The sequence below is a fragment of the Phallusia mammillata genome, chromosome 8 (genome assembly GCF_965637545.1).
Source record: "Phallusia mammillata chromosome 8, kaPhaMamm4.hap1.1, whole genome shotgun sequence".
NCBI classification, from domain to species: Eukaryota; Metazoa; Chordata; class Ascidiacea; order Phlebobranchia; family Ascidiidae; genus Phallusia; species Phallusia mammillata.
The window spans coordinates 16,513,831-16,540,427 of record NC_137259.1 but is presented as its reverse complement, the minus strand read 5'-3'; the positions used below and the strand labels follow the sequence as shown (position 1 = coordinate 16,540,427).

The window sequence follows — 26,597 nt, the reverse complement described above, 5'->3', positions numbered from 1 at the left end:
GTCAAAGGCTCAAGTCTGAATCTAAGGAGCCTTGTTGATCTGGTTTGACATAAACTGCGGTAGGCAGAAACAATATCAAAAGGACTTATGAATCTTTTTTGGTCCCTGAATAAAAGGGGGCTAATAAGGAGCCATGGCCCCTCCCAAGTTTTTTAAGTTGCTTATTGAGACATATTATGTGGTTTTGTATCAGACCATTAATGAATTGAAAAATGTTTACAATTTCATAATTGAAACCAGTATTTTTTTTCTTTTGTTTCTGCTTGAAGCAGCGGTTCTAACCTTTTTCGAGGAATTCCTGCCTTAACATTTAAAACGCTTTTATTCCTCCCTAATAGACTATATATGCCTAGCTTACAACAGTAGATGTAAAATCATACAACGATCATTTAGAATTGGAAAACATGTAGAAATATTTGTACCAACTTTACGGGTTATATTTCCAGCGCTAAAAAGTGTCTATTTGCAAACCACATAGGCCTATACAAATTACAGTAAATTTCTCTCCTGAGTTTTGAAAGAAAACAAGGGAATACATAAATTGCCAAAAATAACTGTTATCACCGAGTTGCAACTTGTAAGTCGAAGTCTACAATATTTATTTTCATTCAGACATAAAAAAGTAGATCAGGGTTTTGTAGGTCACGTAAAACCCCGGTTAGGAAACCACGTGTTTGGTAAAAACACATCCTACGCCTAGCGCCATCAAAGCAAACGATATGGGACTACAAACTATTTGCCCCCACGCAAAATAGTCGGCTGCCTACGCCACTATATGAGGCACAGATATTAGGTAAAGCGTACCATTCTGGTTCCCCCTAGATCGCTATACATTATTTTACTGTGTAGTTTGTTCGTGTTTTCACAAACCTTAAAAATACTACGAATTCATCAACAACGAAAATGGCGGTGTTGGAGACCTTTTTTGATATTTTGTGTGTGCAATTAAAGTGGTAAAAATCTCTATTTTGCACAAGCATGCAATAACATTGTCTGTCAATAAAATGGAGACAGTCGTTGTGTGATATTAAGGTCATGTTGCTTTATCGCACAAATCGACACACCCCAAAAACCGATTTACGTATTGCGTCGAAGCGATGTGAAAATAACGACATTGAGCTGCGTCGAAGGAGAAACAAAAGGACAGCTGGTCGGCGCGGGAAATACAACGGCCTTTTTTCCACGTATGCGTCAATATATGTATTGTTGATGATTGCGGGAAGGACCGTTGCTGCCATCTGCCTCGTTTTTAGTTCCCCTAATTTAGAACACTTAATCGTGTTAAATGAGGTTAACTTTTTTCCTTTTTGCAACGACGCACTGGATCTTATCAAACCGAGGCGTGCAACTTCATGAGCCGAACATTTTTTAGTGTTTTTATTGAAGGGTACTGGACAGGAAATTTCGTTGTACAGATTTCGAGTGTTTTTGCACTTTTATCTTAACGTTGTGTTAATGATCTGTGTTTAAAATAGGCGTTTGGCGAATGTTTTTTGCTAAACGTTAGCTAAATTATTGATTGGAAAACACTGAAATTTGCAACGAATAATGCCGGTAAGTTTATCTAAATTTTGAATTAATATTGTGTGTGTCATGTGATTATTAGTTAACTTAATTCAACAACGCCGATTTGCAATTTGGAAATATTATGTTAAAAGAAACAAATTCAATTTGCGTTACAAGACATTCTTATGTATTTGAGTTTTTGATAAGTTGTTTTACATTCTATTTAATTTGAAAATAAACAACAATAACCATGTGACAGTATTAATTTTATGGAAACTGTGGAAAGGCAATTATATCTCCTTCCTTTTCTACAAAGAAACTAACATATTTTTGTTTGTTTTGTACATTTTCACTTTTAAAAAAGACCCCAGTGTTATTGACACTGAGGTGGATTAGAAAAAGATAGTAAGGTTTGTAGTGCATTAGAGAAAATTTTGAAATGAGCCTCTAAGCAACTTTAAATTATGTGTACACATAAATAACATTAAATCGGCAGTTTAATATAAAAACAACCCCGAAACCAAACAGAAGTGTATAAAACCCTAAACCAAACAGAATAAACTATTGTACGCAGTATTTTCACAGAATATATATATACTTTACCAAATGTTTGTGGCATCTTCAGTTCCTGTGAGCGAAAAACACTCATAAAAAGCGATAAAATAGTAAAACAATAAAATAGTAAACAAGCTGTAGAGAACAATAATCACTGGAAAACTGCTACTGTAGGCATGATTTCACTTCAAACCAGACTTTTTCATTAGTTTAACAACAACAACAGCACATACATTGCCACGACAAGCTTTTTTATGGCTCTCACTTGGCAAGCTTAGAAATGAAAATACATGTTTCGTGGTGTTAATTGGAATTTTGTGTCAAGATGCTTTTTGTAGTAGATCATAGTCACCAAACATAATTTTCATTTCTTTGCTTGCAGTGACAGCCATTGTCTTTGAATGGAGCCCAACTTGATGTTGTAATGGAAAGCGATGGTGACGTTGCTCAAACTTCTTGCGACACCACAATTGATGAAGGATTTTACAGCTTCGATTGCTCTTTTAACTCTACCTCAAGCAAAAGTTTCGTGGATGTTACAAGCCTAACATCAACCAGTCATCAAAAACCAAACTTTAGAACAGTGGTACATACAAATAAACTGTTATCTGACTCTCAAGGGACGACAAAACTACTCAACATACCTAAACCTATTCTGTGTGGCATATCAAGTTTTCAAAGATTCAACATGCATACCAATGCCCTAAAAGTCCGGACAAATCAGTTTCAAGAAGCTTCTGCTATCACAGTTAAAGTAGAAAGTTGTTCAGACGCGAAAGAAAACATCCCCAAAAAACTACCATGCCCAAACATACTAAAGCATAATCGTAAAGAGATAAGGAAAAACGAACCTCTAGTTTCACCAATAAAAACCTTGTCCTTTTCTCCCTCGAGATTTCTAAACACTAGTTCTGGGGATTTAGTAAGTGATGCATCTTCCTGTGGTGTAGTGAAAGAATTGTCGTTTGCATCTAGTTCAGTACTTGAATCTGAGGACAGTGGCATTGGTTGCTCATATACTACTGATCCACTATCACCGCCTTCCCTTACTTCCACACCAGTTTCATCTCGATCAAGAAGAAAAAGCTTCCAAAAACAATGTCCATGGTCACCAACTTTGTCCATTTCTCTTCATGACTCTGATGTTCCGTTTCAATCAACACCAAAAAGTTCAAAAACTGATGAAAACCAAGGAAATAAAACACCTTTGATTTGTAAATACCTCAATGAATCAACACCAAGGACTCCAACACCATTCAAATGCCCATCATCTATGGAAGAAGAAATTGAATTAACAGAAGATTCAAAGCATTTTGATGACAGCTTTTTGTCCCCAGAAAGAGAACCATGTTTTAAGAAGCCTTCACCTGTTGGCCCTGACTGGCCTGCTCGTCGCTTCAGAACAATGAACAGAAAACGCTCACAGAAGACTGCCAGAAAAGCGCTAATGCTTGAGCAAGAGCCAACAGCAAACATACCCACTGATAGTTTACTGGCTGAGCGGCTGCACAGATACAATGATCGTGTTTCGACCAATAACACAACTGCTGATATTGAGTACAGTGCACTGGTTGGCAATAAGACTATTGTTGAAAGACAGGTATCGCCTCGTGGGAAAAAATTGGTGTTTCGTACCAGACAACGGCGACAGTCTGACCAGAAATCTGGTCTGGATAAGCATTGGGTTGCTGTTGCCTGTGGTCATTCATTTGACCAGAAAGTGATGACAGAGGCTGCCAAGAGATGTTTGAGAAGAAACTCAAGCCATCATATCAACTATTTCAAAAAGTTGTAAATTAACATCACTTGACATAACTTGGACTAATAACATATCCTGCCAAACTGTAATTTTGCCAGATTTTCGCTGCCTTACATCTATAATTGCTGCCAGCACATTAGCCTTTACATAGCTTTCTACAAGCACTTGAGTGCTCGCCTGCAATGCATTTTATTGACAAACTGTTTTGGTACCTACATGCACATTGTACATTTGTACTACATCCCTGTTTTTTGTGTCATTTCTTCTTCTTTTCCACTTTTGTTCGTTGGTTTGTTATTGTCTTTTGTCCTATTTATTCACTTTTTTTCTGCATGTGTACAGGGTTGCAGAGTCAGAAAGTAAAAGGTCACACATTCACTATAAACTCCTGGGATTTCTATGACTTTAACCCAGTGGTGGGATTTAGCCGGTTTGCACCGGTTCTATAGAACCGTCTCATGAAATTTTATGAGATCAGCGAACTGGTTAGATATTACTTTTGTGACTATGACTTTCTGTAACAGAACCGGCTGAAAAATAAGACTTTTGTGATAGAACCGGTTGACAAAAAATTTGAATCCCACCACTGCTTTAACCCCATTTTAGTTTCAAACTTTATTTAACAAGATAGTAAAAACTTTGCTATAAAATGGCCTGAAAGCAATGAAACATTGACCCTTGGAGCAGAATTACATACTTAGAACTCACATAAAAACTTCAATTCTGAAAATTCTTACATCTAGTAAGTTTGCCTTTAATGAAAATGTTTTTTCTTAGACTCTGTAACCTTGCATGTGTCATGTTGTTGACAGTATTATCGACACTTCACTTTTTTCTTAAACTTTTCACATTTCTCTTTCACTCAGACTGATATTTTAAACTGAAATGATTGTCTTGAAAGGAGAGCTTTGGGTAAGCTGTTCAATAGAGAAATATGGGAATTCTGAATTGAAACCTCGTCTAGATTAAAATAATATCCCATTTGGACGACAATGACATTGTAAAACATTCTTTTATTTGTAATGGTCAAATGTATTTTTTAATTCTCTTTACACAAGGTGAAGTATTTCTATGGGTTACAGGAAAAAAAACAGTGACGAAAAAAGAATTGCAAGAACCATAAGCAAAATTGTTTATACTCAAGAGAATTGTTCTTTACCACATAACCAATATTGTGTTTCCAAATCTGCATGGTGAAACACAACAGAAACAATGTGTGTGTTTTAAGTTCACATCTGGTGGTGATTTCAAATGTTCTGCAAATCAAAATGAATATACCTGTAAACATTTCAACTTGTCACCTCTATTGAAACAACATTACTTAAACAGCCTTCAAGATTGTAGCATATTTAAAAAAAAAACTTACTTGAGCAAATTAATCAAAACATTTCATAATTATCACACTTGTGTAGATGTGTCTGCATACAAAATTACAAGTAAACTTTGTAACTTTGATTTAGTAGTAGTTTGTAAATGTGTGGTAATGGTCAAATGAGCTTGCTGTGAGTGTATTGCTTGATTGTTTTGTGGATTAACACTAAAATAAAAGCAGCAATGTAAAGTTGTACCTAGAACCGGTTCGTTACTTTAACAGTTTACACCAGAAGAAAATACAATTTCAGTCAAATATATAATTTAACAATGAAATAAGAAAATAAAATTTTAGAGAAGAATCTGGGTAATGGTATAGTTCAGTGGTTCTCAAACTTTTTTTGTTGCGACGCCCTGGACAAGTTTTTCTGGACTTGCGACGCACCAGCAAATAAAAGTTAATGAGGAAACTTATTATTAAAGTTGGGTTTATTGATACAACAACAAAAAGCCACGAAACAAAACTTTTTTGTGACGCCCTTGGAAAATTAAAACGACGCACCAGGGCGTCGCGATGCACGGTTTGAGAACCACTGGTATAGTTATTTGAATTGTATGGGAATCGTAAATCCCAAACATAGCCATTTATAAACAAAACTGCGTGGGTAAGTGCATTGTCCAGTTAATTGCATAAAAAGCTCGGCTATCTGATTATTTAATTGCCCATATTTCTATGTAATATATCCTAGTGGCGAAGATACATTAAACATATTGGATTTATAGATATAGATTTGCCCAAGTAAAAATATGTGAAAGAAAGTTAGCTAGCTTTGAAATGCTTGTTCGGTAATAACTAACTATCTTGTTATTTTTAAGCGAAAATCTGCCAAAGCGAAAGACAAGAAGCAGAAAAGAAAGGAGGTATTTTTGTTAGTGAAAACATTGCGATGTTGCATAAAGGTCAAATAAATGCAGAATTACCCTCTTAAAGTCAAAAAAAGAAATCATAAATTTTACTTTGCTAGTTGCTCAAATTAAAATATAACATCTTGGTGTTTTTTGCTTTTCTGTCAAATCATTAATTGTACAGCTTTGACAAACTTTGAAACTTATGTTTAAGCAAAAAAAAAATTAACATAAAGACAAAACATCAATGTAGCATATGTAATATTACTTTAAAAATAACTTGGTTTGAAACTAAATTTATAATAAAAGGCAATTCAAGCTGTTAAAACAGACTGAAACTTTGGTGCAGTACTATTATCATATATTTTCAAACCTATTTAGTACTTGTTGTCCACAAATGTTTATGATCTAATTTAGGAGTCAGAGAGAACTGATCGATATTGGAAACTAGTGGACGAGGCAGATCGTGTAAGTATTGAACCTTGAAGCTATTAAAGTGAAACCTTTTTTCCTTGGGGGTTTGACAATGCCTACAAGGCCTCCCAATGAGACCCAATGCTGAGCTGTCTGTTCTATTGCAATTTTGTAGGGTAATTTTTATTTTTTAACATGGGAAGTGGGTGACATCAATTTAGTTCAACCCATCCGGTTCCATTGGGTTGGGGCAATGTCACATAAGTTTTTTGCTCAGGAAAAACAAAAACGGCCCAGAGAGTATTAGAACCCACAGCAGCTGTTGCGCTAACCATCAGCATTATTAGTTATGAAAAATCTATTTTTCAGTAAGATTCTAATTTCTTTTCTCAATTTGGTTTGCAGGTGGAAGATGTTTTGAAAGATTTTGTATCGTTTAAAAAATTCACAAGAAATGGTCTTAATTTGGATTTAGAATGTTTTACTTCCGCAAACTTGGATCCTGATATTTTGAATTGGGCATTTCTACTCACAAAGGAAAACATGCAGAATCAGTAAGTATGCCTTAACTATCGTCACATGTGCTTAGTACATATTAAATGCAAATTGCTTTTAAATTAAAATTGGTTATGAAATACAGGCTAATCAGGTTAATCCCATGACCAATTTATCTAGCTTTTTTGTAGAATTAAGCTGGTTATGCAATCCTAACAGTTTTTTTCCACCAATGGCTACATTTTAAATTTACATTCTCTATTTTGTTAAATAGATTATGTCAGTAGTTCTCAAACTGTGCGTCACGACACCCTTGTGCGTCGTTTCAATTTTACAAGGGTGTCACAGAATAGTCCTGTTTCGTGGCTTTTTGTTGTTGTATCAATAAACACAACTTTAATAATCAGTTTCCTCATTAACTTTTATTTGCTGGTGCGTCGCAAGTCAAGAAAACTTTATCAGAGGCGTCACAAAAAAAAAAGTGTGAGAACCACTGGATTATGTAATTAACCAAATGTGTCTACACTACTTCTGTTCTCAATTTAGTAGATTATTTTTCTTTCTCTACATTTAATATTCTGTTGTACCATTTAGTAAATTACTAACAATAAAATATGTTTTAGAACATGTCTTAAACAAGATAGAAAATTCAGAGTTTACCTGTTTTAAGGGTATTTTTCAACATGCCCAGTTTGACGGTATTTTTGTTTGTTTAAGGTATGAAAGTAATTGGGGATGGAATGACAAGGAAAAACTAAAAGAATTGAAAGAAGATCGAATCAAGTTTTTGGTTGCTTTTGATGAAAACAAAAAACCTGTTGCTTTCACCAGTTTTCGGTTTGATCTTGATTTTGGAGAACCTGTCGTATATTGGTAAGCAAACAAAAATGTCTGTATAGGGATAAAACCAATTTGTTTAGTGTCGTAATTTGAAAGTAGGCAATGAACATAACAGACAGATTTGATTAATTGCATCACAAACTTGCCAACCTTTTGGATTATGCGATTAAAATGTTTCCAAACAACCGGATTTACTTATACTCAATATTTTTTGGGGAATAAATTTTGCATATTGTGTCATTTCCACAAATTTATTCCTGATCAAACAGATAATTTTTGTATTTATTTTATACATATTCTTTTATCGTATTTTTTCTGGCCATTGGGTAAAAAATAAATACTTTTTCTTTGACAACTTGTGCATTTCGGGTCTTCACAAAGGTACTAGTTTTAATGTAGTTATGTGTCAAGTTTCAAACAATTTGTGGCATAACTGTATCATTTAACTCTTGTTATAAAAATCTGCAGTTATGAGATACAGCTGATCAATTCAGTTCAGCGAAAGGGACTGGGAAAGTTTTTGATCCAAATTTTACATTTGTTTGCGATCAGGTAATTTTTTTTTCAAAATACATTAATTTATTTTTACAATATTTCTACAATCTCAAATTGACAGATACCAAATGCACAAAGTAGTTGCAACTGTTCTTCACACTAACACTGCATCAAGGAACTTTTTCATTGAAAAACTAAAGTGGGTTTTATTTATTTTGAACTTATTTTTGGGTTGGTCATTTATATAGTATTTTATATTAAAAAAATACTTTGTACAAAATATGCGGCAACTGTATGCTTATTGAAATTGTCTAACAGCATGATTTTTGTAATTTATAAATCACATTGACAGTTTTTCTTTTGTCCAGATATACCACTGATGATACTAGTCCATTGGATGAATGTTATGAAATTATCAGCAAATCAGTTACACAAAGAAACTGAACATTTAGACTTAGTGTCTTTGGGAGTTGGATGAAATTACAAACATTGTTCTGATTTGTTTGGAAATTCCACAGTCATTGGCTCCCAAAATCATGAAAGGATAGCAGGACTTTTTCAAATTGGGATAAATATGTGGTGTTTATTTTTTCAAAAGTAAATCTCAAAAAATAACAATGAAACAAAACTTACAATTATAAAACAAAACAGTGTAAATTAACAATCTCAGGAATAAAAAAAACACAAAAGTGACTTTGATAAATAAAAATTGCACCTAAAATTAAAATAATTCACTGCAAGTATTAACATCTTTTTTTGTGCAACAAACAATTGTATGTACTTTATTAAGTGCAGAAAATTGTTTTTAGTATATTGCAAATGTAACACAAAGTTGTTAAGAAAACTAACATCTCAAAAAACGCTACTTTTGCTTGTAACAGGGCTTGCAAAATGGTCTTGAACTTAACATTTTACTCATTGTCTTTTTTCATTTTGGTCCACCACTTGATGTGTTATCCCAATGTTACTTTTTTTCAACTGTGTTCTATTTTAAGGCATAGGACCTTTTTTGTGGCACCTCAGTGTCAGTTTCATCTTGTGGCACCTCACTGTCACTTTGTATATTTCCATTATTTCCAACATAGTAAGATTGTGCATCAGTCTTTAAAGCCCACTTTTCACTTTCCTCCAGTGGGATAAATTTAAATTGTGGCTTTTCACTGGGAAATGACACCAACCGGAATGCAACCTTGATTGATTTGTGGTGGTATTCAATATGGAAGTTTTGCAGAATAGCCGTCACTGCCATCTGCAACTCCTGCATGGAAAACTTGCGACCAGGACACATTCTAACTCCAAGTCCAAAAGGGCCAGACATCACAAACCTGAAGCATTATTATGTTCAAGAAAGATTGTAGATGTTGCAAAGATGTCAAACAGTTTTAACTAACTCTTTTCTATTATTGTGTGGTGTTAGTGTCAACCCTTGTGCATGAAATAAAATGTTTGGTTTTGCATTTTGGGTTTATTTGAATTTTGTTTCATTGAGCCAAGTGGCAAACAACTTAACTTGGTAAGCATAAAATTACTTTACAAGGTTTGTAACTAAATTACTGGTTTAGTTTTATAAGTTTGTTACCTCTGTCCTTGTCTTTCTTTCACAGATCGATTTCTTAGCCACCGTTCTGGCAAAAATGTGTCTGGTTCATCAAAGTATTTTGGATTTCTACTATTTACCATGTTTGAGGTATTAAGAACATGAGTGCCTGCAAAATGTGAAAAACTTAATGATTTCATTTGAATAGACAAGTGGTCAATGATGTCTCTATTAATCTGCAACTTTAACTAAAAATCTTGCAATTTTCCTTTAATTGCATAGTTGTGGTCTCTTAATTGGTTTAAATATAGAATTTATTGAATTTGTCACAAATTATCTTCTCCTATAATCCGTTGTGTAATGATCTGACTATATATATATATTTTTATATTTGTAATGGATCAGTAATTAATGCTTAATGCCTTAAAGGTTATATCTTGGCAGGTGTCTTAAAATAATTTTTAATCCCTATATCTTGCAGCATAATTATCTGATGCAAAAGTTGACTTGGTGTTAATTTAGGCAAGTTAAAACTTTTACCATTTAAGCAAAAATGGAGTGATTTTCTTTTGACACTGTCCATTTTTAGAACAAAATATTCATACAATTTATTACCTGCTGGGACCACATGGCCAGACAACACAATATCTTCTGGATATCTCCGTGATGAGCTACTCACAAATGGATACATGCGCTGTGTTTCCTTGATGCAAGCTTGCAGGTATTTTGCATTAGACAAATCCTGTTAAATACACAACTCCAAGTTTCAATAACTTAATTGAGAAACGGGAAAGCAATATAAATATTGCTGCCAGGCATAATATCAAGTTTATAGAGCTCTTCAGGCAAATATAATTTTGTTTCTGCGTCCTATAATACTGTGTTATTTACCCTGATGAAGATGACCTGTACAGAGCGTCGGGAAAGTCAGTATATTTAAGTAAAACATAAAATCACAAAATAATCTGTCATGATTTGATCAAATTTACCAGTTGGTGTGTTGTCATATTACTCATATATTTGGAACATTATATGGTTGTTTTGTAATCGTTTAAAATAAATAATAAAACAAACTGGAAACACTACCAATATGCAAATGTTTTCTTGCTACAAATAATTAAAGTCAACTGGAAAGTTGGCATTTGCAGGGCACTAATTCTGGTGTATGTAAATTACATGTTGGTTTAAATTTTTGTGGATTGTGTACCAAATTTTACTTGAATAAATTAAAAGGAAGTCAATTAATTTAATTTGATGACATTGTTATCTGGGGAATGTTGAAACACCTTCAATAACTGGACAACATTTGTGTATTAGTGCCAAAGTTTTACACAATATGTCAACCAACGTGTCCAAATTTAAACATTAGCCTTTTTTTGATAAACTATTTTTCTGTGAAGGCTGGATAAAATACTGTTTTAAGATGTTTACCTTTCCAGTAATTCGCCCACTTTCTGCCAATTCATAGATTTCTTTTCTTAAAATCTCCTGCTTTTCAGGGTTTGTAGCGAGTGCATAGAGCAGAAACGCAACAGCGTTTGATGTTGTATCAATCCCAGCTACCAGGAACTCAGTCATAAGCATCAGTTTTTCCCTGAAATACAACACATACTTTTATACAATTGGTTGGTTTTATCAAAGAATATAGCTTTGTAAGTACCACATGTTATTGGTTTGCCTTGACATAAGATTGTATGTTAAAATATTCTTTTTAATGCCAGCAAAATGGTTTGTGTACATTATGATGTTTTTGTCAGTATTTTGTATTGTTTTCAAAATTTCGTTGTCAACAGTAATAATTACAACAGTAAAAAATTATCTGCTTTACAGAGTATTCTTAATTAAAACTTTTGTATCAGAGAAAAAATGAAGGGATATTTGGTTTACACTCAACATTTAAACTAGATGGCCTAAATGTGTATTTTTTTCTGTATGTTATAACCTACTCTTTTAACAACTTGGAAGAATGCAGAATGCTCTCAAGATTTGTGAATTTTGAGTCTTTGTTCATGGTTCGGCATTCATCCAGGATTCTTACCATATGATACCGAGCTGCTTGTATTTGACCTTTGTGGCCTTCGTATAACCTCTAAAAACATTTTAGGGGAATAAATTTGTGTGTTTTTTATAATTATTGATTTAAGTTCTTGAAAAATATGTTGTATTATTGGTCTTTAAGATTTTGTAAAGATAAATACATTTCGCTTGAAGATATTCGTGTTATTTTTAATCACTGTGCTATTATATTATCCTGATGACATTTATTACATAATAATACAGTGTTTCTATTTCAGATGTTTCTTATGGAAGTTGAATTGTTAAACATGTTTAATTGATGTTTACTATGTCACCTGCAACTCTTTTGTATTCCAATATTTCCAGTATGGAAGACCATAGAGAAGTTTCCCCATGCTTTTGAACATGATTTCATTGTGATGTATCATTTCTTGCAGTTTTGGTGAAATGTTCTGCTCCAAGGCCCCTGGGTAAGTGCATTATAACATTAAACATTTGTTTTAAAATTTCAGCTTTCTGCAACTGTACAATAATATAAGAAGACAGAGTTTTGTTTTTCATATATTAGAACAATAACTATAGCAATGTCTATGAGAATAGTAATATAAAACAAAGTAATATATACCTAGTCTGGTGTCCAAAGCAAACACTCCTGTGCTTTCAAATGCCCACCTGTTCAATACTTTATCGAAATCAGGAACCTGTAGAAAATTAACAAATAAATATTACTGTTGCTGTTGATATTTGGCACTTTGGGGGGTAACGGTTCTTACTTTGATTAAAACATTTACTTTGAAATAAACATAAATTCATAACTGGGTTCAGTCCTGAAGCGTGTATGCAGACCAGTGACCACGCCACACTCATAAGTTAATCACAGTACGACAGGCCCATTAAAAACGAGCACCAATCATTTCCATATGGCAAGACGTAGGTTTGAGAAATCTGCGGTGGGATTCGAACCCTCGATAGGAGTCTTTCCGGGACTAGCCTACGCCTTGTCATATAGGAATGCTATGTGATCGGCTGATTCAGTATGACACCTTCAACGGGCCTGGCGTACTGTGATTCACTTCAAAATAGTTTTATTTTATATACCTCATTATTTGAATCCAAATTATTTTTGATGTACTCAACGAAGTCTAATGCAACTTTGTAATGATCGTCTGCAACTTTCCAGACAACTGAGTTTTTGAGAAAATGTTGGTTAATGATTTTTCGTATCTGTGAAAGAAAATTTCGCTTCAATTGATTTTTAAAAAAGAAACATATATTTTCATAAAGTAGGTCAACCAAGGTACACACTATACGTACCTGCCTATGTAAATGACGTTATTATCGACGTAAACAAACATTTGTGACTGGCAACGTAGTGCCTTTAAATTACACCCAAATCACCATAAAACGACGACTTTTTGTTTGTTGCCTTAACTCAGGGGTCACCAAACTACGGCCCGCGGGCCGAATCCGGCCCGCGAGGTCATTTCATCCGGCCCGCAACCACATTTATGGTTTGCTAAATTGTATTGATAACTTTGTAACATTAAAAGTTAATCTCCACCTTACAAAAGTTTTCCTGTGGCGATATTCAGAATTAATATTACCGAGTTTCATAGGATTATAACGCCCAGGATTGATCCAAAGCCAGTTTGTTACGTCACAGACAAGACTACAAGTGTTAATTGTGCGCAAATAAGTGCCTTCTTTTGTCACTTGTGGAGTAATATACAAACATTGATTGTAAGATGAGACTAATTATACAGTTTAACAGTCGCATGACCAGTTTTTGAATGGGATTGTAGAAAGAACATATCTTGACGCACCTAAAAAATCGTCTCACGTGCTAAGTTTGGAAAGACGGCGCTAGGGCATGTAGACTATGCGGCCCGCGCGAATCATTTTTAGCACTCATCCGGCCCTCAGTGAAAAAAGTTTGGTGACCCCTGCCTTAACTGAATAGTAACTATTAGTGTCTTAAACAGTGGGTTCCATTTTTTGAGGTTATGTCTTATGCATTTTGTGAGTTCAGTATTGGCCAAATTGAAAACAGGATTTGACCTCAAACAAGAAAAAATCGCAAAACCGGACAGTGTTTCGCATAACTGACATAACCAAAACCCTTTTAAATCGAAACAATATACATTCTTGCGTAGCGATCTTACTATAATCTACTTCTGTTAAAAGCAAATTTACTACCCTTCAAAGTTTGCGTTATATAGCCTCGTTTTCAATGAACCTACCCTTTTCCATTCCTTGCCGTTAGCATTAGTGAGACCACGGTGTTCCCCCATTTGTTCCCTTACTTTAAGTAGGGGCCCTAATGGGTCACGAATAGGACATTCACCCTCCTGTCGCAGCATATGTTCCGTATCTTGGGGTGACGACGAATAGACTATGTATTCAGTGACACCTGTTAAAACATTAGATATTATTAGTTACTGAGAAACTTTAAACTCGGTTGTTCGATACATGAACCCGTGAATTTGCCGTGAATACAATTGCTCGAGCTAAATATGTAATGGCAAATTGTCATACTCACATTAACTGTTTTATAATGATGTGGTTATACAATTGTAATGTATGTGTGATTAATGCTTGGTGCCTTAACAGGGTACAATGTGGTCATTATATAACCATTACAATTTGGGCCGACTCCTGGGCCAAACAAAATCGAACATCAGCATAAAATTTGTTGATTTTAAAACAAACTGTAAACTGCAGATACCTAATGTTATGGTCAATGGGCCCATTTAAATAGCACGACTATATAGGCTGTACTGTCAGAGCCACTCGTTATTCTTTACAGAAAACAATATGTTAATATACAAGCTATTGCTGCCAGGCATAATATCAAGGTTATAGTGCTTTTCTGGCAATTGTGTTTTCGTAAAATACGATTGCCAAAAGAGCTCTATAAACTTGACAATATGTTAGGTTTGTATTTTTGCATATGTTAAGCTCACCAGGGATTATATTTTCCTTGTAGATGGGTCCTAGTTGTTCATGCCTTTTCACCCAGTGTTCACCCAAATACGAGGGGTCAAACTTTTTCAATGGGGAATATTCCAGGGCTGTGCCAAGCAGCGGGAGGGATTTTGGCTCAGGAATTTCTCTAAAGCTTCGTGGAATAATTTTGGCATGTGTAACTGAAAACAAGAACATACTAAGGTTAGTTTCTATGTTTTAGATACATATCGTATGTTATGTTTAGATATATGCGCTCCATAAAGTGTGTTTAGCGTCCAGAATCCAAATTGTTTTTAATTCGTTGGTTTTGTATGTCTTATGGTCAGACTTTTGACGTCCTATTAAATATCTAATAAACCCTTAATAATAATTTAATCATAACAACACAACCAATTAAATGCTTTCCACAGTTTTACAAAAACACACTTGGCAATGTTAATGTGTAAAGACTGTGTAAAAACTAAAAAAATAAGTACTAAACGCGCGTATGGTACGATAAAACCGAAAAAATCAATACCAGTGTACTATCATCCTATATTAAAAATGCAAAAAAAGACCAAACAGGGTAGTTTCAGTTTGTCAACCTTTTTGAACCGACTTATGCTGCGTTGTATATGACGGGGTTACAAAAAACTTTACACACACGACGCAATGTATAAGACCTACCTTCGTTGGATACACTGCTTCGATTGTCCCTGCTACGCAGTTTTACGTGAGGACATGACGTTATCGTACGTCGAAGCACTCTCTGTGCACTGTTCATGTTATTAAAAGGTTAAAAAATGGTTTCCTATACGAAGTTGACTCACTTACACCTGCAAAAAAGTATTAGAAATAGATTTCAATGCATATGTATATAAGTACGAAACCCGACGTGAACGCTATTTTTTTTAAACAAAGCACGAATACCTTCGACAATGTGTTAACTTTTGATTAACATTTAGTTGTTTTACTTTTACAGTCGTAAACGGGTCTAAAATTAAAGTCAAACCATAGCAAACACATATTGTTTCAAAACACCAACAAACCCTGTATTATAGGCCCGAAAGTGTGTGAAATTGCGGTACAAATGAGGCTGATTGTATAACGTCAGGCCCAAATCAAGCCCTGTTTTAGTCAAACTCAGGCCCATAACCCAGCCTGAAAACCCGGTCTGATTTACAACTTTGCTACCCTCACACAATGTAACCACAAAACTCGCTAAAATATACGCACACGACTTTCGTATTAAACGAACAATCTCTGTCATAACGACTTCGTAAAATACCCTTGCCTTAAGCTTTCAAATATACGTTTTTCCCTATATATGCTGTAAGTATTTTTTCATTGCTGGCTGACTTTGTACTACAGTAGTTAAATCTCAAAATGACTTTTTAAAGGTCAGAAAATGATATTTGCAAAGGTCAGAAAATGATATTTGCAAAGGTCAGAAACCATATATACTTTTCTGATGATTATACTGTAAACACACACCATACCAAATGCCCACAACATGCAGTGACCGTACAAATGACTTCCTCCACCCCAAAACACACCTTACCTTGCACTTTTCATCCCATGTACACCTGTACTAGGTGGCAACTTTTTGTAGTTTAAAAATGTTTGCCGACTTCAATACGGGCCAATTTTATCGAGGTTTTATTACACATGCGTTTCTCGTAAAACCACAACCCACAAGGCTATTATATCAGCTTCAAGGTGTGATTTCACGCCACTAGAGACGAAAGGTACATCTAAGTAGCGATTTAAAGTGTGTGTGCGTGCAAAGTTTCCAGTCATTGAGTTTAATTTTAAAGCGATCTTGCGGTGTTTAAAACTACATGCTTTGGTCTTGAGGTTTACCGGAGCCTCAAATTACACGACTTTATGTGAAAATACGGAAACGTCGTTGCGGTTTGTGTACTCCACCTGTCATAACAGGTCTGTTATTTACAACGCATTCATGCTGCACCTGCGTAGACTGAGTCCCTAAATGGCAAAATTTTTGGTTGATCGAAACTTATAGGTATTGGGTTTTGAGTCCAAACACGGTAAAGAGTTCACATTTTTGCGTTTAAAAAACAACTGTATACGTTTGAAACTTCAACAGTTGTACAACCTTCAAACGAAAATAGCTTAAATAGTCCTAAAACGATAACTTTTGTTTTGCAAAAGTTTTGGTTGATTAAAACCCATTCCCCCAATGCGGCCTGGGTGTTGACCCAAAACACCGTTAAAGTTCGTGTTTTTTGCTTTGACAAAAAAAAACACCTTTCAGCTTTGCAATTCAACTATTTGCACGGTATCCAAACGAAAACACCATTAAAAGTTCTGATTTTGTGATTTAGGTTGCTAAAAATTACCTATATACTTTCAGTATTAATAAGTACATTAGCATTAGCAACACAATAGCATCTTTGATACTCTTTCAGCAGTATTCTAATCTAACCGCTTTTAAATCTTCAAGAGCGTGTTTTATGGTGCAAAGCTAGACTAAGTTTAAAATCTGCAAAGCACGCTGCAACGTTTTTCTCTTTCTGAGAAGAAAATTCTTTCTGAGATTATTGCAACCAGACGAAAAAATGCGGATAATTTTCTCAGATTTTTGTGCAGAAATGAGCAGTTCAGCCATTCAAGCCCAGGAGCGGCAACCTTTTTGCACATGATCTTGAATTGAACAAAAAAAAGGTTAAAAAAAAAGAAAAAAAAAAGGTTTATTGCCTATCGTCGTTGTGCGTTTATGGGCAAAATTTCATACAATGCAAACACTTGACTAAGAAAAGTCCAAGTGCCTTCTTACACACGTTGCTATTTACACACGTGTTAATCGTGGACCTTTGTCAGCACAAGCTTTGTAAACTAATATACATTCCTGTTGTCGGGGCACTTGCCCACGAATGGTACTTAAAACTAGATTGACTGATGATAAGTTCAGGATTTTATGAGTTCAAGTAAGTACTGCATGGCATGGGGTAGAGCATACGTGGTTACCCACAGATTGTCGGCTTTGTAAGGTCAAATAAAAGTTACAAAATGTGTTTGTCATGTATAGCCGCTGTACGGAGTATCACATTAAACCGTCTTAAACTCGTTTTTTCTAGCGGCTACCTTTTCTCAGCACAATAATTTATATTTCTAAGCGCTGTTATAAACGCATACAAAGGTGATTTCGTACCGCTAAATGCATACATCAGTCATTTAAAAATCGTCTATTTTATAGGTTTTAAACATAACACAGTAACCACTGAGAAGGTATGTGAAAATCAAATTCCTAAAAGTAATCTACACCTGAAGGTTACACAAACAAATACCCTCTCGGCGCTCTCAGCTCTTCGTGCAAAAATGTACAACAAGTATGCTTAACTTTAATTCACATCCTATAAATAGACTGTAAACTTATTCATTTGTATAAGACTAATCGCAATTATTAAGTATCATCAGTAACTTATTCAATAAGAATTTCAAAATAAATTGATATTCTAATTATTAAGTATCATCAGTAACTTATTCAATAAGAATTTCAAAATAAATTGATATTCTAATTTTTTTAAGTCTACTTGAAACATACAGCTAATTCATCCATCTATCGTTATTGATGACCAATTATGGCAAACAGTAGAATAATAATGACAGCTCTCAATCTTCAAGTAACTAAACACCCTTTTTGCAAATGCCCTTACTTTTAAAGACACTCAATAGCTATTGCTTTTCAACATACACCCTGAAGTATATAAGCCTACATAATGAGGGGAAATTTACACACCAACAAAAAACGGTTTCATTGACAAAAACACCTCAAACCGCAACGCAAATTGACGTAACGAGCGTCAGCGATACGTCACAGTGTTGTGTTACGTAAGCTGTGACGTCGGCGGCAACGTCATCATTTAGGGAGGTGTCTACCGGAATAGTTATTTAACCTCATAATTTGTCATTGTTTTGATTTTCTTAATGACATCTGACGCCCTTCGAACCTGTGTAAATCTATTTTCGGAAAATCTAATGGTGTTTTTATGGGCGATCATTGCCTGCAGACGCGTGAAATAGATTTGGGTAAAACAATATTGGCTATTATATGCTTATCTTTATCGCTACAAGTGCAGTTCTGCCAAAATTTTTGACCTATTTTTTTCTTTTTTGCGGTACGAATGATTTGTAATGTGGTAAAACTTTGACTAATCGACATCGGTTGATCCAGGTCTTCGTCTAATCTGGACACATGTTGTGATCTAAACGGGTCTGGATTAACCAAGGTTTACTGTGTACTGCACAAACGGCGTTATTACTGTAAAGCACAGCTTTCTAGAGCAAACTGTTGATAAAAATCACTTTTGTATCTTTTCTGTATCCTTCTAAATCCAGGTTATAGACGACTGCACCGTTGATAAATTTTGGCATAATGCGTTTTTTGTAGACGACCAACAAACATAGACGTTTCATAAGTGCTGTCTAAATGACATTTTGATTGTAGATTATTGCCGTGATAAACATATATATTACGTGTATTTGACTTGGCAACATTTTTTCTCGAACTTTTTATCACCCCTCAATTTAAAACCTGAAACCTGCTTATTTTCGAAATTTTGGGTTTCGTTGCAATTTAGATAGACAGAAAATTGGCAAAGATTAAAACTTCAAAAACGTTGGACTAAATATACAAACTTCTTTCGAGGCAGACCCGTCAAATTGAAATGTACGTTTTTTAAACTTTTGAAACTATAAATCAGACCTCAAGTTTCGGACTATTAGCTTAACTGCAATATATAGTTCGTAACGAACTATGAAACTGTACAACTATTTTATCACAACAAAATTTGTATTCGTACATTATAAAATCACTATCGACAAGGCTTTAAAAGTACTCCAAACGGCCAATACTTATTCCAATGTATATTAAATTGTCGTTTATTGTCTTTCAGGCGTTACTCTTCAACCTTTTTTCTCGCCACTCTTTATATTTGATGCTGCGATTCCATGCATCCTTACGATTAATGCAACAATTAGGTTTTTTTTCGCCGGTTTCCCACCTAAAAATAAAATGCTATGCTCAAAAACGCAAATGTGAAATGATAGTTTTTAAAATAACGAAACTGCTTTGATGCCTTGGTTGCAATGTTATCATACACACACTGCCAATTGCTCACACTTACATAACTGTTCGGTTCACCCCTTCGCACCCCCTTTTGGTACCCTATGTACACCTGTAACTGTTTTGGTTCACCGTGCACCCATGTTAAAGAGCGCTTCTTTGAGAAAAAAACTGTTTGTTTGCAGTCTTTTGAACTGAAATTGCTACACTTGCCCTCACGGTTCAAAAACACATTCATTGTCTATATCCTGGGCGCAACTACTCGCAAATTACGAACGAGCCTTGTCTGTTGTTTTCCTGTTGTGTAGTACAAACCAATAAAGCCTTAACCGGAACATTATTTACGCTATTTGCGTTTTCAGCGAAATTTGACCACTGTGTTGTGACGTGAGAGGCACGCGGTACTGTTGTGTACGTTTGCTGTTTGCAGCTCAAATAAGCGTCTGAAAAGGCTTCTATAAATTATTTCCCTTCTGTCTGTATTGTCACTCCAAACTTCACCACTGTTGGTCCTTGTGGCGCCAGAATATATTGTTGAAACATATCTAGAAACTTAGCAATGCAAATACGATGTTACAGAAGCATAGTTGGGTTGGGCTTTCGGGGCCGGGCCGGATTGGGGCTTTGGTTTGACTTAAACGGACTTGATTTGGGCCAGATCTCATTTGTGTCACCAACTTTCGGAACTAATTCGGGCTTTATGTTTTTTTTAAATGTGGGCCTAGTTTGGGCTAAAATTATTGCTGAAACAAACTCAGCAATATAAATACCATTATACAGAAGTTGTAAGGCGAACCAGGGGTTTATGTTTTAATACAACGGGCTCGATTCGTTCCTGAATTTACAATCGACATTTTTCGTGACACAATTTCACCAACTTTTGGGTCTAGTTCGGGGGTTTTTTGAAAAAAAGGTTTTGAGTTGGGTTTAGGACTTGTTTTTTTCGGGTTGGGCCGTAATTCAGTTCTTACAACTCTGTATAAATGGGTTAGCGTGGTCGAAACTGTTCACCGCAAACCAAGCAAGCTAATTATATGTGATTTAAATACGAGCCTTCATCCTTCTTGCATGTCTACACGAACGCTTTAGGACTGATAACAGTATTAAAGAGGTTTCTGCATGCTTATTAGGTGCCAACTTGATCCGTTTATCGGGCCACCAAACATGTTTCTGTCGGCCCAGTCGAACCAATCACAAAACTTCTGTGTATCACATGACTTTGTGTTGAACCATAGATCAAAGGCTCATCAACAAAAATGTAGACCTCTGAACATTACGAAGGAAAATATGGGGCGATCACAAACGGCAACAACTCACTCAAAACTGACACAAGTTTCTTTTGTTGTTGTTTATTGGTGGGTATCACTGTTGAGGGCTTAAACTCGTAGCCCCATGAAAAATACCTAGTGCCCTTTTGATGTTGATCCTGGACCTAAAGACTTTTGATGTTGACACGGACCCTGAGCACAACAGCCACGTATTTGAAGGGAACGTTTTCGCTCGGACCAGTTAATGCCGGGATTTTTAGGTCTACCGGCCTTCAATACGACAACAAGCGTTCTATGCAGCACAAGCATGATGGTGCCTATTAGTAAGACTTACCACAATAGGGTGCCTCAAGCCAGGTATGCTCCGCCCCAGGGCCCAGAGTAGTCTAAAGGGACCCATGAATATCAAAACTAAAACTGGCAATTACTAGAAGCGTTGCTGTAATTGCCCAGCATATATTTGCTTTAGCATTTTGATTCTTTTGCTCAGTTTAATACAAATGGTATGAACAGTGCTCAAATGGGCCAGGAAATGTTCAGCATCAGGACATGCGTTTTCTCTCCAGGGCCCTGCTTTAACAACCGAGCTTGTCCAAAAATACGTTGTTTCTGCCAGGCCCGAAAAATAACACATGCATCCTATGCTGTTAACAAGTGACACGTGATCACCACGCCTCCTACATTCATTAAGCCCATGGCATTGCGTGTTCCAGATGTATTTTCACAATCTCTGCATGGGGTTGGATTCAGCGAAGAGACACCTGTGTTTTTCACCGCTGCTGCAAATACATGTCGTTTCCCACAGCTTTACCTTATCTCTTACAACGTTACTCCCCTTGCTGTTAGTGGGAAAGCGATAATGGGTTTTTTTAGACATGACCTGTAATATGGTTAGGAACACTGCGTACTTGTTATAGTATTTGCCTTTTCTTCTGCAGTGACAGATTGGAGCTGATAGTATAACGCTGAATGTAGGTTTTCAATGCGTTGCCCTTTGGGCGTCTTCTAAGCACTTACAGGTCTTTTAGATATACGTCAGATGCTTTGAATTAGAAAAACAAGTGCGAACATACAGTTCTAAAGTACACGTATAAATTTTTTATGTGCTGTTTGGTTTTTAATTTTTAACCTGTTTGATTTCGTGTAAAAGGCATTTGGTTCTGACATTAAATAGGCATTTTTTTTTCTTTCAGGGTTTAAAGGCAAGTGTAATTTGGACTCACATATTGGACTTTGATGTGATGGCAAATTTTTGGTTGTCTTTCGTGCTGCTAATTCTGGTTTTGCTGCAGTGGAAAGTATACGGTATGGATACAAACTCCACACAGGTACATGAAACTGTAGCCATGCATAGTGTTCGATTATTGCAACTACTAGGGTATTGTTTTGCAGAAAGTTTCTTGTTCAATGAAGATTGGCGACGAAGTTATTATTTGGGGAGAATGCAGGATTTTGCCGCGTTTTAAATCTTCTTTCTGTAGATTTACCTACCCAGAAAGGTAAAGACATTGTCAATTTTTCAACTTGCTTCTAGGTGTATAGGGCCTAAAGGCTGGTACGCGAGTTTTTTATATATTCAAGTGCTTCTTAAACGTAATTTACATTGTTGCATTGCTTGCATTTAGTTTGTTATAATGCAATCAAAAATCCGCTTGCGACAATTCCTGCACCCACATCAGGCATCATGGGGATTGCATGCAATTAACATAGCCCTAAATTAGACGCTGACATGTCAAATTGCAGGTCAATATGTGCCTATTGTGAGTCAAGGGTTTTTCGCGCTTTGTGGCGATTTCAACGAGCTGTATTTTTTTTGAAATAAAGTCGATAAAAAAACGTTTAGAAAATAGTAGTCCAAATACTTTTCTTGGTCTAACTTCACAGATATGGTTCTTACCATCGCAAAAATGTTGTTTTTCGTTTTCACAGTAAAAGAAATTTAAAGGAAACCGAAGATTGTCCGCTGAAAAACCCTCGAAACCCACAAGGTAATTTAATCACTATTTCACTTTTAGTTGCACATAAACGGCGTACAAGCAAATGCCAATTCTCCTTTTAAGTATCTCATCATGGTTTCATAATAAGTGTTAAACAATATTGCTAAATAAACGATTACTGCTTTTCAAGCAGTTTTTATTATAATATAAACTGCTGGAAGAGCAATATTCGTTTGTACATTACGCCTGGCAGCAATAGCTTACTTTTTGAATATTGATGTATTACAAGATTAAATGCACTTCAGTAAAATTAAGTATTAAAGATCACGGAATTTGTGAACATTCTCTTAAATATGCATTGAAAAAAATGGTTACAATAATCTTCAAAATTGGTTGTTTGCATATGTTATATCCTTGTCGAAAATATTTGATAACACATGTTTTTTTCACCTCACACGTAAATGTAAAGATAAATGGCAGCTGTAATATCTTAATCGGTCAATTATTCACCTGCAACGAGTACAAGTGTTTTACAATACACATACCCTTCTCACCCTAAGCCAGGGGTTCCCAACCTTTTTTGCTGCTCGTACCCCTTTGTCAGGTCAGAGGCTTCTTCGTACCCCCCAAAAATTTCTGATGGATTTTTTCAGATATATATTGCTAAATCAAATTGATCTTATAGCTCAATTAAACGTTAAAGCGGTATTTCAAACAAAAATGCAAAAATCAAAAAAGAAATTAAATGTCAGTTATTTTGTTTGTCACTTCTCAGTGAGATATTTGTTGCATTGTTATGAGACAATGAGGCTTGTTTTGAAACAATTATTTGTAGATAATTGGGTTTTTTTTCAAAGCAAAGACAGTAATAATATCATTTACAATTCCAAAATAAAACTGTACTGTAAAATCTTTTTGAAATGGTGCTCTGTGGCCCAAGGATCTTCGTACCCCTTGATGTTCAATCTATTCCCCCAAGGGGTACGAGTACCCCTGGTTGGGAACCCCTGCCCTAAGCAAACATGAGGCTTTTAACAGCGAATTTGACATGTAGTAAAACGTGCCTGTGTTATAACAAGCCTAAAGCAAACATACTTAGGCAAACGTATCGATCATTTATGTGGCTTATGAGAGATGTGGTGTTGACAAACGTAGTTCAACAAGTTGGAACTTTGTAGCCAACTTGTTTGTCATGTTCACCGTAAAACGACGTAATTTGACATATTAAACCGTGGTTAAACAAGCACACATGTGGCTGGTAACTAACAAACCGCATAAACGGCCAACTGAAACAGTTTTGGAACAGACGTGCTGATATCTTGTTTTTAAATCCCCTCTCTTTGTATCGGTCGATTTTTACGATTTTTTGTAATGTATTTGTATAAAGCATAATCCAGCTCTGAAAATCCTAATCTATTGTGTTGTATTACCACAGTGTGTTCCATTGTCACTAAACGAGAAGAGGTGTACGTTACTTCCCAGTTTACCATGTACTGCCCAAAACCTTAACTGATTTAGACCCTTAACTGAAAAGTTGTAACCTGGCCCGAGACTGAAAGTACAAGACAAAAATCCAGCCAAACCCGATTTTTTATGCAACAAAGGTCTAATTAGACCCAAAAGTTAGATTAACCAAGGTTACTGCACAAATTAAATGAGTGTAAAACAGACCCAAAATCAAGCTTGTTTTATTAAATCTGAATGCTGTATTTTTTGCAACAAAAACCCGTATTAGGCCCAAAAGGTAAATTTCCAAACGTAAAATTGCGACACTGTGGTCAACGTGAAGTTAGGCTCAAATCAAGGCCGACTCATGTAAAACCCGAACCCGAATTTTTTATACACACAAATTAGGCCCGAAAGTTGGATTCACCATGGTAAAATTATGACACAAATATCATCATGTTTGGGTCGTTTGTTTTAAACTGAAGCCCGAAATAGACCTGAAAATTCCGGCCCGACTTACAACTCCGATTCGGCGCTACGTTGTTGGAAATACCCAGTACGAAAAAAAATGTTTCTTATCAGTTGTTGGCGTAGTAGTCGGCCCGCGGTCGAATACAAATCAACACACGATGAAAATTTTAACATTCGTCTACAGGCCCAGCTGTAGTTGTGGTTTTTTCAACCTTGTATTCCGGAGACTTGAACACGCAAACCAGTGATAAGCAATAATGTGTACTACATTGCAATGCGTTTTACAATTGAACAAATGCTGTTTGAACGCCCCACATCTTTTATGTATGTCATAAAGTCTTTGCTGTTTCAGCAATACTAGCTAATTTTTTGGCAATACCCAGTCAGTTCAAAATCTAACGAAATGTGTGCTCAGACTTTTTGAACATTGACTGTTTTTATCAATGGTTTCCAGTATTTTGGTAGTAACGAAAACTTTTATAATGTAAAATTGACCTAAGGGTTGGGCATTCGGAAAAAATAATTACCAGAATTGATTATAGTGTTTGGAAAAAGATACTGTACTTTGTGGTAGTATTTTTGATTGAACTTTAAAAACGTGATTTTGTTCACAAAACTTGGCATTCATGAACACTCTTGAACCCTTAAAGGCCCGCGAACCCTAGGTTAGGACCACTTGTTTAGTTTAATGGAAAGTAAAAGTAAAGATTTTATTTTACTTCTATCTCTCCAGAATACACCAAAAACGGAATTCCTTGCCGAGGGCGCCACTTAGCGGTGGAAGGCGAAACTGGTGTGTGTGCATGCGTGAACGGAACTCAAGCGTGCTTGGGTGAAACCTATTTCCGTCTTCACCACCCATTGTGTACCTCAAAGGGGGTCATTTGCACCCCTACCTCAAGTACCAAACCTCTCCGAGCATTCAATCCCTGGCTTATCCTAATGAGCTTTTCTCTAACGACCAGTTGTCTTTCACTTTATATTTAAACCATTTTACTTTGGGCAGCTTGGGTATTTGCTGGGTTTTTATGAAGGGTTGTTGTATACGGAATTGTTATCGTCGATAGGAAAAGCTGCCACGATACGTTTTACTGAAATGTTTGGAGTTTTTGCATACATCCTAATTTTGTTTTGAACCAACTGACTTATAGGTATACCTCCAGAGAACCAACTACTAACAAATTGTACAAAATAAACACACAACGTTGCTGTCCCTATGGCAAATCGAAACTGTTGTTTGACACTTGTGAATCATATCATAAGTTTTGTTCACTCCAAAAAGTGGATTGCTTTCAGCATGTCTAAAATGTGGAAATCAAACCTTTCGAAACTGTATGACCTTGGTTGGTTCTTTACATCTGGCAAAAAAATGAATCTTCCAGCTACTCTCCTGGAATTAGTGCGCATGTGCGAAAGTTATGGTCAAGAATTAACATGCAAAACGTGCCTTAAACGCCAAAGTATTTAAGGAACTCTTTCATTGACTTGTTATGTGAAGCTGCAGAAAGAATTCTTAAAAACTGTCCGTCGCAACGGGTTTTAGCTGCTACTTTTCTTCACACATGCCTATGTTTTTTAAGGCATCCTGGCAACATATAGGCTACTT

At 35.6% G+C, this 26,597-nt stretch overlaps 3 protein-coding genes across 5 annotated transcripts; 2 read left to right on the top strand and 1 right to left on the bottom strand.

Annotated features, from left to right (window-relative positions):
* Nucleotides 1-991: 991 nt before the first annotated feature.
* On the top strand, nucleotides 992-9,738 carry LOC145204138 (N-alpha-acetyltransferase 40-like). Of its 3 annotated transcripts, none has more exons than XM_080076579.1 (8): nucleotides 992-1,554; nucleotides 6,008-6,052; nucleotides 6,455-6,505; nucleotides 6,857-7,005; nucleotides 7,664-7,819; nucleotides 8,255-8,338; nucleotides 8,403-8,480; nucleotides 8,650-9,738. In XM_080076579.1, exons 1-8 carry the CDS (start codon nucleotides 1,549-1,551, stop codon nucleotides 8,723-8,725), a joined length of 645 nt encoding a protein of 214 aa, XP_079932705.1. In that variant the 5' UTR covers nucleotides 992-1,548; the 3' UTR covers nucleotides 8,726-9,738. The 3 variants fall into 3 exon arrangements, with proteins under 3 accessions (XP_079932705.1, XP_079932703.1, XP_079932704.1); XM_080076578.1 differs by lacking the exon at nucleotides 992-1,554 and adding an exon at nucleotides 3,864-4,732; XM_080076577.1 differs by lacking the exons at nucleotides 6,008-6,052; nucleotides 6,455-6,505; nucleotides 6,857-7,005; ... (2 more) ...; nucleotides 8,403-8,480; nucleotides 8,650-9,738 and adding an exon at nucleotides 2,444-5,394 and having other exon boundaries at nucleotides 1,099-1,554.
* Nucleotides 9,267-15,603, bottom strand: LOC145204143 (cytochrome P450 10-like). Its single transcript, XM_080076584.1, has 11 exons — nucleotides 15,468-15,603; nucleotides 14,798-14,980; nucleotides 14,075-14,244; nucleotides 12,933-13,058; nucleotides 12,460-12,535; nucleotides 12,170-12,300; nucleotides 11,765-11,907; nucleotides 11,250-11,412; nucleotides 10,434-10,560; nucleotides 9,861-9,987; nucleotides 9,267-9,606 (listed from the first exon to the last, which is right to left on the bottom strand). The coding sequence occupies exons 1-11, from the start codon at nucleotides 15,562-15,564 to the stop codon at nucleotides 9,267-9,269; spliced, it is 1,683 nt and encodes a 560-aa protein (XP_079932710.1). The 5' UTR covers nucleotides 15,565-15,603.
* On the top strand, nucleotides 14,938-26,204 carry LOC145204141 (uncharacterized). The gene is made up of 5 exons (XM_080076583.1): nucleotides 14,938-15,002; nucleotides 22,331-22,465; nucleotides 22,530-22,636; nucleotides 23,067-23,125; nucleotides 25,725-26,204. Exons 2-5 carry the CDS (start codon nucleotides 22,379-22,381, stop codon nucleotides 25,976-25,978), a joined length of 507 nt encoding a protein of 168 aa, XP_079932709.1. The 5' UTR covers nucleotides 14,938-15,002; nucleotides 22,331-22,378; the 3' UTR covers nucleotides 25,979-26,204.
* The last annotated feature ends 393 nt before the right edge of the window (nucleotides 26,205-26,597 follow it).